Raw genomic sequence first — 11,924 nt, 5'->3', positions numbered from 1 at the left:
CAAACCCCTCCTACCTCAGAGTAGAGCGTTACATTTAAGTACAAAGCTTCCGACACTCACTTTCAACGAGTACTTTTCTTAAGAGGGTTGGTGACGTCACAGCTTTACGGCAGTCTCAGCCGCAAATTGGAAACTTTTTGCCGTCGCCGCTTTTGCATTTTTAAATATCCGTTCATATATATATATATATATATATATATATATATATATATATATATATATATATATATATATATATATATATATATATATATATATAAAATAAAAATTTCTTGCTGTTTTTTTTTTTTTTACAAAACTTTTAGCTTATTTTATCTAGGGGACATTGCAAGTGCTGCTACACCAAATAATAACACATGTGCGGGAATCTGCCTAATGTAGTGGATGCTCCTTCAATGAAGCCGGGGACACATGTCTGTTCGACTACTAAACTGATGATGATCATAACAAACTCGACTAATAATGGACCACCTACCAATGGGGCCTGAGTGACCAGACCCCAATGTCTCACACACACACACACCCCCGTCCAAGGTAAATAAGGTGTTGAGTACAATAACATATTAAAAAACATTTTATTAGACTTATACTAAATTAAATCATAACATGCCACAGCCGTCACAGAGTTTAAATGTAGGTAACTGCAGTCACAGGCAGTCTGCGTTCCTTTTGAGTGCTGAGGAGTTCTGCGTTTATTACCACCAAGCAAAAAAGTATACATTGACTACTGTGTACAATTGTTCATACACAAGTTGGACTTCCTTTCAAAAAAACCACAATTTAAAAACCATTTGTGTTCTGTATAAGAAAAGGTATGCCAATAAGCTACAACAGAAACCATTGTTTTGTTTTTGTTTCCCCTCCCTCTGGCCAAACGTTTTTCTTTTTTCAAACGATGCTTCTTTGTGGGTCTCGCAGGTTTTTTTGCCGCCTCTTGAAAACAGTGGCGCCCCAGCCCGCCCCAGCACCCCCCCCCCCACACACACACACGCACACACACGCGCACACACACACACACACGCACGCACGCAAACACCGCTGCAGTGTACCTCATTTGGTGAACTTAAAGAAGCATGTTAGGACAGTTGTATGGATGCGATAAACATGCCGTTTTTGTCTCTGTGATTTAGGATGTCGATCATGTGAGCTTGCTAACGATAGCTTGGTTGAGTGAATTGAGCTGATTCGTCCATTTGTCTAAAGCCGTGTAGCGGGCGCCTCCTCTTTTCTGGTAGTCCAGCTCCAGCAGCTGGTTGACCTGATCAATTCGCCCATGGATCGTGCTGGGGGAAGGAAAAAGCACCAAACAGGAAGTCATGGTCCGAGCAGAGATATAACACATAATCACTCAATTGTGCCTGTAATAGATGGACTAACTCTAACCTGAGTCGCCTGATGTTTAAAAACTCAAATGTACTAATGTTTTTATATGTCTGGATCATACTGATTAAGACATAAAAATATATTCATGATTCCCCCTATTTATAATTCCTCATTGACATGTTATCCCTGTGCATTTTGTAAGCTTCTAACTGTTTTACCCTGTTATTGTAATACACACTGACCGGGGGAAAAAAAAAAAAAAGAGAAAGCCGGCAGCATTTCACTCCAGAGAGCTTCTGCGACTTGCATTTTTGTTAAATCTATGACTTTTAACACCCCTTCCCTTTCTTCAGGAAAATACTAACTTCAGATCTATTTGTTTACCAATTTGACATAAGTTAACACGGAAGTTCCTCACGATGTTCTCTTCACGGACCTAGGTGTACCTTCACGCTATGAGGAACTAGAACTCTGGGACTATTAATAGAATGAACTTGTTTTTCGACAGGCCAACTTCTGAGGAGGAAGACACACGTACTTGTCCAAGATGCACTGCACCAGCAAACTCTCCACGTCACACACGTCAATGTTCAGCTCCTAGAAGAAAAAAAAGGAAAACAAAGAGAAAGATTAGATTTTCTCGTTTCATGTAACATCATAGCATTGTGCATAATTCTATAAAGAGTGGGTCATTTGTTAAATACTGCATTGAGTTGCAGGGGGAGTAAAGGGTTTTTGTCAAATATACGTGTACAGGGTTCACTCTGGCACGACAAAATGAAATTCAAGGTTTTTAAAGTACACAGTATCGAAACGCACGTCAAGACAAACAAGAGCTGTGATAACACGACCTCCTCTGGTCACCCTGGGCCTCTCTCTCTTAGACCCTCATGGACAGTGTATGATCACCACAGACAACAACAACCTCAACCCAACTGTTCGTCCCATCAACGTTAACAATGATCAATTCTAATTTGCATCTTTCCATTTTAAAGTAGCTCTCCAGCAGATGAGGTCTGACACATGCTCATTATTAACGCTGTCTGTCTAGAAAGATGCAAACCGTATATATTTATTTTAAGTTCATTTTGTAAGTAAGTACACAATATAGAAAGTTTTTTCTGTCTAGTTTTAACTCAAATGTTTTTTTTCACACCTAAGTTTTAGATGTTTTACGTGTATGGTGAAAAAGGGTCTGAAATCTACTTATGGTGGTAGCCGACAGTTTCCTGGGTTCCAATCGACACATCACTTCCGACACGTGTTACGGTTTTCTGAGCCCATGAACGCAGCATCGTTTTGGAGCGCCTTCAATGGGACACCCCCGCTTAAAAAAAAAAAAAACCCTCTTCGGATGGGTTTTGAGGACTCGCACAACTCGCCCAAATTGACGGAAAAAAAAAAAAAAGCAGCATTCGCCAAAAAGCGAGTTGTTTGCATCCCTTACTCTAATACCCTTGCTCGACAGCTGTTCACTGGTGCCTGTACAAATGTATTAATTTTGGGGTACACATTTTGCTGTCCCTATTTTTTATGTTCAAAAGTGGTGTGTGTGTATGTTCAAAGGGTGCAACCTGAGGCCACGAAACGGTTGGCAATTACCTCAATCTCGTTGCCGAGGGTAACCGGGCCACCGCTACTGTCGAGCCCTGACGTGTCTATTTCCAACCGTGGATTGAATTGACATTTTCCCGGCATTGAAGCGTGTGTATTGAAGCACCTCGAGAACCCTGCTTTGTTGCGCGGGTGTTTACAAATTAAAAAAGGGAGGGCCCCGGCGTCTCAGCTCACCTTAGAAATGAAGGGGATGTGTATTCTCGTGTACGGCTTGATGAGTTTGATAAGCACTTGAGTTCTGATGTTCCTTAAAAGCTCTGCAACAGAAGATCACACGTCAGCAGCCAATCAAGAGACACCGGGAGACATTTGCGACGTTGGCCGCTCACCCTCTATGTGTTCTCTGATGAACGGATCGTCCATTATGTTACTGTGATTTGTTTTCAGGATCTTTTCAAATTCTGTGATGTCGTTATTCTGGTAAGCGCTGGAGGGGGAAACAAACAAAAATCACCTCGTTACACTCCATACGTTGTTCTAAAAAAATATATATTAGCATTCTATGGAAACAGTGACATTATTTCCACAGTTTTTTAAGGGCTGGTCAAAGTCGCCCGTTTATGTTACAAAAACGAAAAATTTATGAAAGCGAACAAGGGAGCAGAAGAAAAGACGTCAAGTGGGGAAACAATGAGAAATCAGGGCTTAAATACTCGCCCTAGAGCAAGAAATCAAGTGATAATCGCAATATTCAGATTGCCAGCACAGGCTCACCTTACTAGGTTTGTCATGGCTAGGATCTCAGGATCATTTTTATATGGCTTGGCCTGTGAACAAAAGAGAGAAAGGAAAAGTTAGATCGATTTTTTACACCAGGTGAAACACCCGAGACGGCCTTCCAACTGCACCCATTGGTCCTTTCGATTCCCCGGCTTCGAATGATGACGCACCTCCTGAGAGTCAAAGGGGTTGATGCCCGACTTCATCAGCATATTGGCAAGGACTAGGTACTTCAAGCACGTGGTTCTTCTCGGACTCCCGGACTCGTCGTAGTTCTTAAAGGCTTCGAAGAAGTCCGTGTGTGCCTTCTCAAACTCCCCCTCTCTCAGGTGCATCTTCCCACCGCACTCTGGAGAAAGGAAAACAACACAAGTCCAGGGTCAGCAGAGAGAGAACATGTGCACAGCGGGACAGTAACTTTGCAAGATCTAATCAATCACATAATTTCAATAACTGTGCAATAAAATGTAATATCACTGTTATATTTGGACTTAAGTAATAACATAGTAATACATATTTATTCACCAATCATTCATCAAATATCCAAATAATATTAATACCAAACACTTGCAACTACACTACCATTTAGCCCCTGTCAAGTCTTTTAATGTATCCTGTGCTAGGACACATTTGGAATAAATATAAGCACCAACTCATACCTAAATAAATTCCTTGTACATGAAAATGCACCTGGCTAAATAAACAGCCCTAACGATTTACCTATTGTGGTTCAACATCACACCCACATATCACGCTCCAAATAATAAATGCCGTAGTACTTTAGACACTCACGCTCACTCATAAAAACACAAAACTATTCCCTGCACACTTCCACATTCCACGCCCACTTCAGGGGGTCCAAACAAGAATCACGACGCTTCTGGATGAACCCTCCAATGTGAGAAATGTTAAAAAATAATAAAAAATAATGAACACAAATGTAAACAATATATATACATACATAAAAACATGTCGGACAGGTACCTCTAATGACGCCCATGATGAGCGGGTGAGGGATGGCCGACTTGATGTGCAGCGACTGCTCATAGAGCGCCTTCAGCTTCTTGTTGTTCTTCTGCGCCGTGTACATCTGGATCTCCAGGGCGTAGATCTCCAGCAGCTGGGTTCCCTTCTTCAGATCGTCCTCCCCGTCGTCAGTCTGCGGGGTCGCCAAATTAAATCACAACACACAAAAAAATTGCAAAAGAAAGCTTTTTTTTTTTTTTTTTTTTTGCTGCGTACAGCTGCTCCTCCAGATGGGTTTAGAGCAGAGCAAAATGATCGTTTTCATGGAGACGGGATTCAGGCATCACAAAATGAAATTCAAGGACTTTTAAAGCACTGTTTTTGCATTTACATATTTATATTAGCTTTTATATCTATATTTATTATAAATCTCCTTAATGTTACCGACTATTGTAAGTGTCTATTTCCAATTATGCTGGATTCAATTTCCCTGACATTTGTTGTAAAAGTGATTCTGGAAAGTTTTTTTTTTTTTTTTTTGTTTTTTTTTTAATCACATTACAATTTCAATAACAAAGCCAAGGGGAATATCACAGGTTTCCAACGATCGAGTTTTTGTGTTTTCCAAAGATTTTTCAAGCACAAGCTACCAGCCAATAGTCCCAAAGAGGATTTTAGGAGAGCTATAAGAGAGGGAGGGGGGGGGGGCGTTAATCCAAGTCCAGGAGATTTTCAATAATTTACAGAGCAACGAGGCAGATTTTAGGCACAGGCTTTTGACAGTGACGCTTAAATCATCCCTGTCACGTCATGGTAGAATTAAGAATTCAGCAGGATTGAAAGAAAAGCTGCCTTTTTATATGGCCATAGCGGTTGTTTGTTTATTCTAGAGTTTCTATTTCAACACTTCAATATTTGCAAAAAATAAAATAAAAATCAGCTTATAATGTAATAAATAATCATAAACATAATACACTATCATTTCTCAGGTATTTCAATGATATAGGTGCGCTCACCTGACAGGACTGGTGCAGTTGTCTGAGGATCTTCTGCAGTTTCCCGTATTCTTCTCTTTCCAGGTAAAGCTTCCCCAGCTGCAGGGGCACAGCGGGGCGGAGCACAGATTAAACAACGGTAGAACAGTGCATCTCTGCATGACGTCACCCCAAACACAACGTGACAACAACAACAACAACAACAACAACAGCAGAACCCCCGCTTACTTTCGTGTTGGTTTTGAACCACAACCGGTCGTTCTTGGCGTCCTTCAGAGCATCCAGCGTTGTTTCGTAGAACTCCTGTAGTAAGTCCATCTGCCGAAAAAAAAACACCAAACGGGAGCGGGACATCGATTACCACCCAGGAGACCGAGCAGGGTCCGGGCGGCGACAAATTCCGGAGCCCCCCACCTCCTCCTCCCTCCCCCGCCTCCTCCGCCCGCCCGTACCTGTTTGGAGGTGGAGATGTAGTCCAGGATGGAGTTGATGGATTTCTCCGAATAGTTCCTGGTGACGGCACTTCTGATGTACGTCAGCAGCTGCTTGTAGCGGTTCATCATCTCCGGGAAGTTCGTCTGACGACGTCGAAAACACACTTAATAAACGTACTTGTCGGTTTTTTCCCCCGAAACATTCCATTATCGAGCCACGTCCCGCGGCGGTTGCGGCGGCTTACCAGTTTGAAGTTGATTTTAATCATCTGTTTCAGGGCCTTGAATCCCCATTCTCCCTTCTCTCCCTCCAGATCCAAAACCTGGAGCGACGAAAACGGAGCCAGGACAGAACGTGAGGGAACACAACGACGATCAACACATCTATTATCGAAACCGTCTCTTCCCCCAAATGACAGAGTGGATGTGGGTTTGAGTCCCGCCATGTTTTGGGAAGGCTTCACTTCTACACTTCAACCTTTGATCCATGTGCTTTTATTTTGGTGGTTTCCAGCCATTTATTGACATGCCTTCTCCACTGTTCCTCGCTTTCACATCATGTATTTTACGCCTAGATGTAAAGCACTTTGAATGTATGAGACGTGTTGCACAAGCAAACGCGACTTGGCTGTTAAAAACATCATCAAGTGTCACCTTTTGGAAACTGCAGAGCGCTGCTTTGGGATCATCCTCCTTCAGGGCTTTGGAGTTGTAGTACTGGTTCTCCAGGTCCACATTGGGTTCTGAGTTGCTGTCTTCGGAGTACTCCTACGTTCAAGAAATAGGCATTTAGCTTGCAGAAATGGTCATACGCGACTGCGAAATGGGAACTACACGCAATGTGGAATGTGTTGCGCTAGCTCGCAAGCTACACACCCATAGCCGAAACAACCGTTTTTGCTAACTAACAGGCTAACCCTTCCTCCACTCCGAGTGACTTGACGTTAGCCGGGTTAGCGCTGTCCCGTTAGCATTAGCATTAGCATCGAGCTAGAGGACGTTACTCGGCCGTCAACACAGCTCCGTGACGGGCTAGGGCTACGTGCATGTACCAGATCATAATCCTCTTCGTCGTCACACATGAAATCGTCCTCCATGTCGGACATCTTGACGGTTTTGCTCGGCCCGGTCAAAGCAGCAGCCTCCCTGCCCTGGCCTGTGCCGTGCCGTGCCAGTGTGCTGCTCACAGTGCTGCCGCCGCTGGTGTCACACACGCCGAGGCGCCGACTCGCACTGACTTTGACCGTAGATGGCGCTAGCGGATCACACTGAGATGCTAACATGCTAAGAGGCTAAAAGCACTGGCGGACGGACCCGGGGGAAGCGGATCACCGGGTCTGACTGTAGCTAAACAGTAAGCCCACACCAAATGTCATAGTGAACGGAATCATATCCAGAATGTAATCATACAAAACAATACAAGCGTTACAATCATTTATTTGATGTCCATTTCACCCATACACAATGTATTGAAAGGTGCGTGTCAAGGTCTAATACGTATTCATTAGTGTATACATTCCCAAATACATGTGTATAACAACAAGTAAAACATAGAAACCGAACTAAATTAATAATCGAATATTTCTATGGTTATTATATGGGATGTTGTTCTCATCACGATTAGCAAATGTATTTTAATGCTGCGTTGCACTGAGGACTAAAACTTGGCCATCTCCGCCCCTATTTAAATCGGAGGCTTCGAGTCTGAACTTCGGAGCAGATCGCTCGGGCCCGACTACGCCGAGGTAACGGAGATGACGTCACAACCACACGACGTCACACACGGCGAGTGGCGAACGGTTCCCCTTCATGGGAAAACACCGCATTCCGGCAATCTCGGAGGGGGAACGCAGCATCACAAGTGTTAATTTGGGGAGGTCATAGTTCAGTCGCTGGAGAGGACTCGAAATTCTACAAAAATATAATCGTGAAAGCGAATATTGCAAAACCGTAATCGATAAAAATGTTGGAATGGAGAATAATTTGCCATTATTTCTCCAAACCTGGTATAATTTGTGTTTTCTTTCGTACAAAATAGAGTCCACCTCTCGTCATTTTATTTTGTTATATTTAATTCTGACCTGCTGGGGGTGGGGGTAAATAAGTTAAAACAAAAAAAACCAATGCTGAGTAATTTATTAATTTATAAAATTCTTTATTTTAAAAATCTCGATTTAACCAGGACAAATACCTTGTGGAGTCGACAGCAAAAAACGACACAAGATTCAACAATGAATTGATCAGAAAAGTAATCGGCCCTCAAGTCCGTAGACATGAACCTAAACACTCCCTTCTAGATTTAACGCAATCCAAAAGGGTTGATTGGTTTTTTTTTTGTTGTTGTATTTTTATTTCTTACCCCTCGGCAACCTTACAGAGCGTCAAGGTTCGTAATAAAGATCGCGTGACTCTCGTTGCAAAGAAACATTGATCGCTGCGAGCATGGTGGCCTGTAATCAGTTAAAGGGCACGAAAACCAAACATCCCAGTGTGATACGAGAGCACCAGCTAAAGCAAGGCATGGGACACTCTGCGGAGCGCCGCGCCGTCAAATAAGACACGGACGAGGCATGACAGCAAAACAGCCGATTAACACACAAATGCATGAGCGTTGAATGGAAAAAGCGAGCACGCGGAGTGGTACTGTCGTTGTGGGCGGATCGAGACCAAAAGTATCGATACTACAGATGCCACGTCTCGTTTTGAAGATCGATTCCAGCGTCGACACGATTGATACCAAAGAAAAAGGATCAGTTTCTCTCTCCAAAATAAGTAAAAACTATTTTTTTTGTCTATATTCCACGTCTGTAGCTCCTCACCTGCGCTTGCTTGTGCCGCGTGGTGAGATCCTTTCCACGCGCAGGTTACGTGAACGCCCACACGCCCTAACGCCCTAGTTGGAGTGCGACCCCCACCGAGTGGGACAAAGAAAGCTTTTATTTTTCAGTTAGTGAAGTTAGTGAGTGAAGTTTATGACATTGCGCCGCCGCGCCTCGACGGTGATGACAAGAATAGCACGCACGCCGGGATCTTTATTCAAGTGGATGAGCGATGAATCATATGTCAGTAACAGCCTAGTGTTACGCATGATCCGCGATGATGGAGTCAGAGGAAAATAGAAATCCGTGCCAAAAGAGCATATCGTCACTATTTCACCCAAAATTTCACAAAACCTGTTCTCAGGGGAGCTCATGTCTTATTGGCCGCCCTGTGGCTCGCCCCCTGGTTTCATGTCAAATATGTTTTTTGGTTTGATCTTATACAGCGCTGGCTGCCGCATGGACCGCGGAGGGCCATTGGCTGACCCCCACCTCTCCCCGGCTTGCCGAGAGGGTCGCTGCCATGTCACACCCCGTGGAAGAGTTATTAGAGTAGAAATGGTACGTTGTCCGGTTGTGTGTGGTTTATTTATTGGGAAAATCAAATCAAACAGATGAGCCAAAGGTTGGAAACGCATGACCTGAGAACGTTCATCCAGAAAGTAATCACTTGCGTATTGACTGATATCGCAGAAGTATTTGGAGATGGGTTGTTTTGACTATGAAAGGACTGGACTAGGTCGGTCGTTCTAAATATTAAAGTACGCAACGCCTACTATCTGGCCCACTCAGTTACTTTTTACTATTCCATTATTTTCGTCTTTTTGTGCTTCATCAGAAAATTACGTTTGACAATTAAAGATGGCTGCTACGGTCATGAATGCACTGTAGCTTAGCTTAGCGTAAAATGGTGAAACACACAATGACAATGCAAACATTACCATAGCAATGTAGTATTTCATATTTTTGAAAGAAATATATGTTTTAAACATGACAATAGAAAGAGCAGTGAGGGAATGTAGTGACGAGTATACATTTTTGCGCTATCAATGTGTGTTCCGCCATTTTACGCCAAGCTAAAAATAAATAAAATTGTATTTGCTTTTATTTTGCTTTGTTTTACTCTGCTGTGTGCAGCTAGGTTGACATTGCAAATGAGAATCTGTAGTCAAATGCCTTATCAGGATGGATAAAGGTTAAAATAATAATAAATTAAATGCAAATGAACTATTTTATGAAATCTGACTCCAAATTTTTTTTAGAAACATGTATTTACATTACATTACATTTCGTCATTTAGCAGACGCTTTTATCCAAAGCGACTTACAATTATTCAAACACCGACGGACGCAGCCATCAGGAGCAATGAGGGGTTAAGTGTCTTGCTCAAGGACACTACAGCATGCTAGCAGGAGGAGCCTGGGATCGAACCAGCAACCATTAGATTACTAGACGACCAGCTCTACCTCCTGAGCTACCGTCCCCTGTCCGGTATTTATTGATTTTGTTTTAACAAATCACATCAAAGTGCATTTTGACAAAGGATAGTATAGTCAAATTAAATGACTGAAATTTGACAAAACTGTGGTTTTTATCATCACAAAAAATTAATTCACTGAGACTTTAGTATTTATTCTCCTCAGAAGAATAAAAAAAATAATTGACCTACATTAACGTGAAGGGTGATACTGAGATCTCGACTGCAGTAAACAGGGCGGGTCTGGCTCAGAAACAGTGGTTTTGATGCGCAAGATGTCACGCAGGTGAGAGTCACTTAGTCTTGTCCTCACGCGGTTCTTGTTAATGTTCATAGCCGAGAACGTCTTCTAGCACAACTATGTCGAGCCAAACAAGCTCAGCATTTTCTTAGCAAATGTTTGAATCTCTTGGAACTGGTGTTTGTCCAGCCTGCGGTAAAAGTTTACAAGAGGGAGTTGCTGGTGCTGACTGTGACACTCCGCGTCACACTGCAGCTCAGTGAGCTCCAGCTGCAGGTGGGCTGGAGCGTCATTAGGATCCACGGAAAAAAGTGTGATCTCCTTTTCATTAGCTGCAAAATCCCTGAAACGCTGTTGAAACTCCTCAGCCAGCTTATCGTAGTTAGCTTGTTTCGTCTGATAGTGCCGCTTAATATTGAATTCCTTGAAAACAGCCACAGTCTCCTGACAAATTAAGCACACGCAGTTGTTTCGCATGTCAGTGAAAAAATACTCAGATTTCCACTTGTCACGGAAACGGCGGCCCTCGTTGTCAACTTTCCTTTTTTTTAGTTCCAGTTGGCATTTTAGAAATGGGCTAAAAATATACCACAGTGCTAAAAGTTCCCACAGGGGTCACGCGGCGAGCGTGCGGCCACAAATCTACTGCCATCCTCTGGTGAAATCTTTTTTTGTATGTGCTGGCGGGCCACATATTATTGAATTTATGACAGACGCTTCGGGCCGGTGGAAATTTAGACACGGGCCGGATTTGGCCCGGGGGCCGGACTTTGGGCATTCCTGCCTGGTCTAGGAAATTGGGCCCAGAATCAGTGTGGCTGTTCACCTGTTGCTTGTTACAGTAATCAACGAGCACACACACACACACAGGAGAGGAGCCCTTGTCATGACATGTTGTACATCTGCTCCAGGCTTGTTCCACCTAGTCCACTTGCTACAATAAAACTGGTGCGTTTTCTACTCCATCGTCTGTGTCTCTCTATTGGAGGGCCCTTAAAACACCACTCAGGTGGCATGTGGCAGGCGGAGCCGCAGATGCTCATGCTGACCCCTGTCCACTGCCGAAAGCGTCTACAATGGGCACGTGAGCGTCAGAACCGGACCATGGAGCAATGGAAGAAGGTGGCCTGGTCTGATGAATCACGTTTTCTTCTACATCAGGTGGATGGTCGGGGTTAGGGTCTGATCGAGCATCTGTGGGATGTGCTGGAACAACAAGCCAGATCCATGGGGGCCCCACCTCACAACTTACAGAACTTAAAGGATCTGCTGCTAACGTCTTGGTGCCAGATACCGCAGGACACCTTCAGAGGTCTTGTGGAGTCCATGCCT

The 11,924-nt window shown here is 43.5% G+C and overlaps 1 protein-coding gene across 1 annotated transcript; it reads right to left on the bottom strand.

Moving 5' to 3' along the window:
• Positions 1-982: 982 nt before the first annotated feature.
• Positions 983-7,253, bottom strand: cops2 (COP9 signalosome subunit 2). The gene is made up of 13 exons (XM_079997042.1): positions 7,108-7,253; positions 6,710-6,823; positions 6,301-6,378; positions 6,074-6,199; positions 5,850-5,939; positions 5,643-5,720; positions 4,645-4,819; positions 3,831-4,009; positions 3,655-3,707; positions 3,270-3,367; positions 3,115-3,197; positions 1,862-1,920; positions 983-1,283 (listed from the first exon to the last, which is right to left on the bottom strand). Exons 1-13 carry the CDS (start codon positions 7,159-7,161, stop codon positions 1,139-1,141), a joined length of 1,332 nt encoding a protein of 443 aa, XP_079853168.1. The 5' UTR covers positions 7,162-7,253; the 3' UTR covers positions 983-1,138.
• Positions 7,254-11,924: the final 4,671 nt, after the last annotated feature.

Source organism: Zeus faber (genome assembly GCF_960531495.2).
Source record: "Zeus faber genome assembly, chromosome: 3".
NCBI lineage: Eukaryota > Metazoa > Chordata > Actinopteri > Zeiformes > Zeidae > Zeus > Zeus faber.
Note: the sequence above shows the minus strand (reverse complement) of the source record. Positions and strands in the feature narration are given on the sequence as shown.

Excerpts from the sequence above, each read along its gene's own strand:
- cops2 (XM_079997042.1), bottom strand. The coding sequence starts at position 7,161 with ATGTCCGACATGGAGGACGATTTCATGTGTGACGACGAAGAGGATTAT. Across the intron at positions 6,200-6,300 it reads TTAAAATCAACTTCAAACTG|ACGAACTTCCCGGAGATGAT; the intron begins GTAAGCCGCCGC and ends CGACGTCGTCAG. Across the intron at positions 3,368-3,654 it reads GCCATGACAAACCTAGTAAG|CGCTTACCAGAATAACGACA; the intron begins GTGAGCCTGTGC and ends TTCCCCCTCCAG.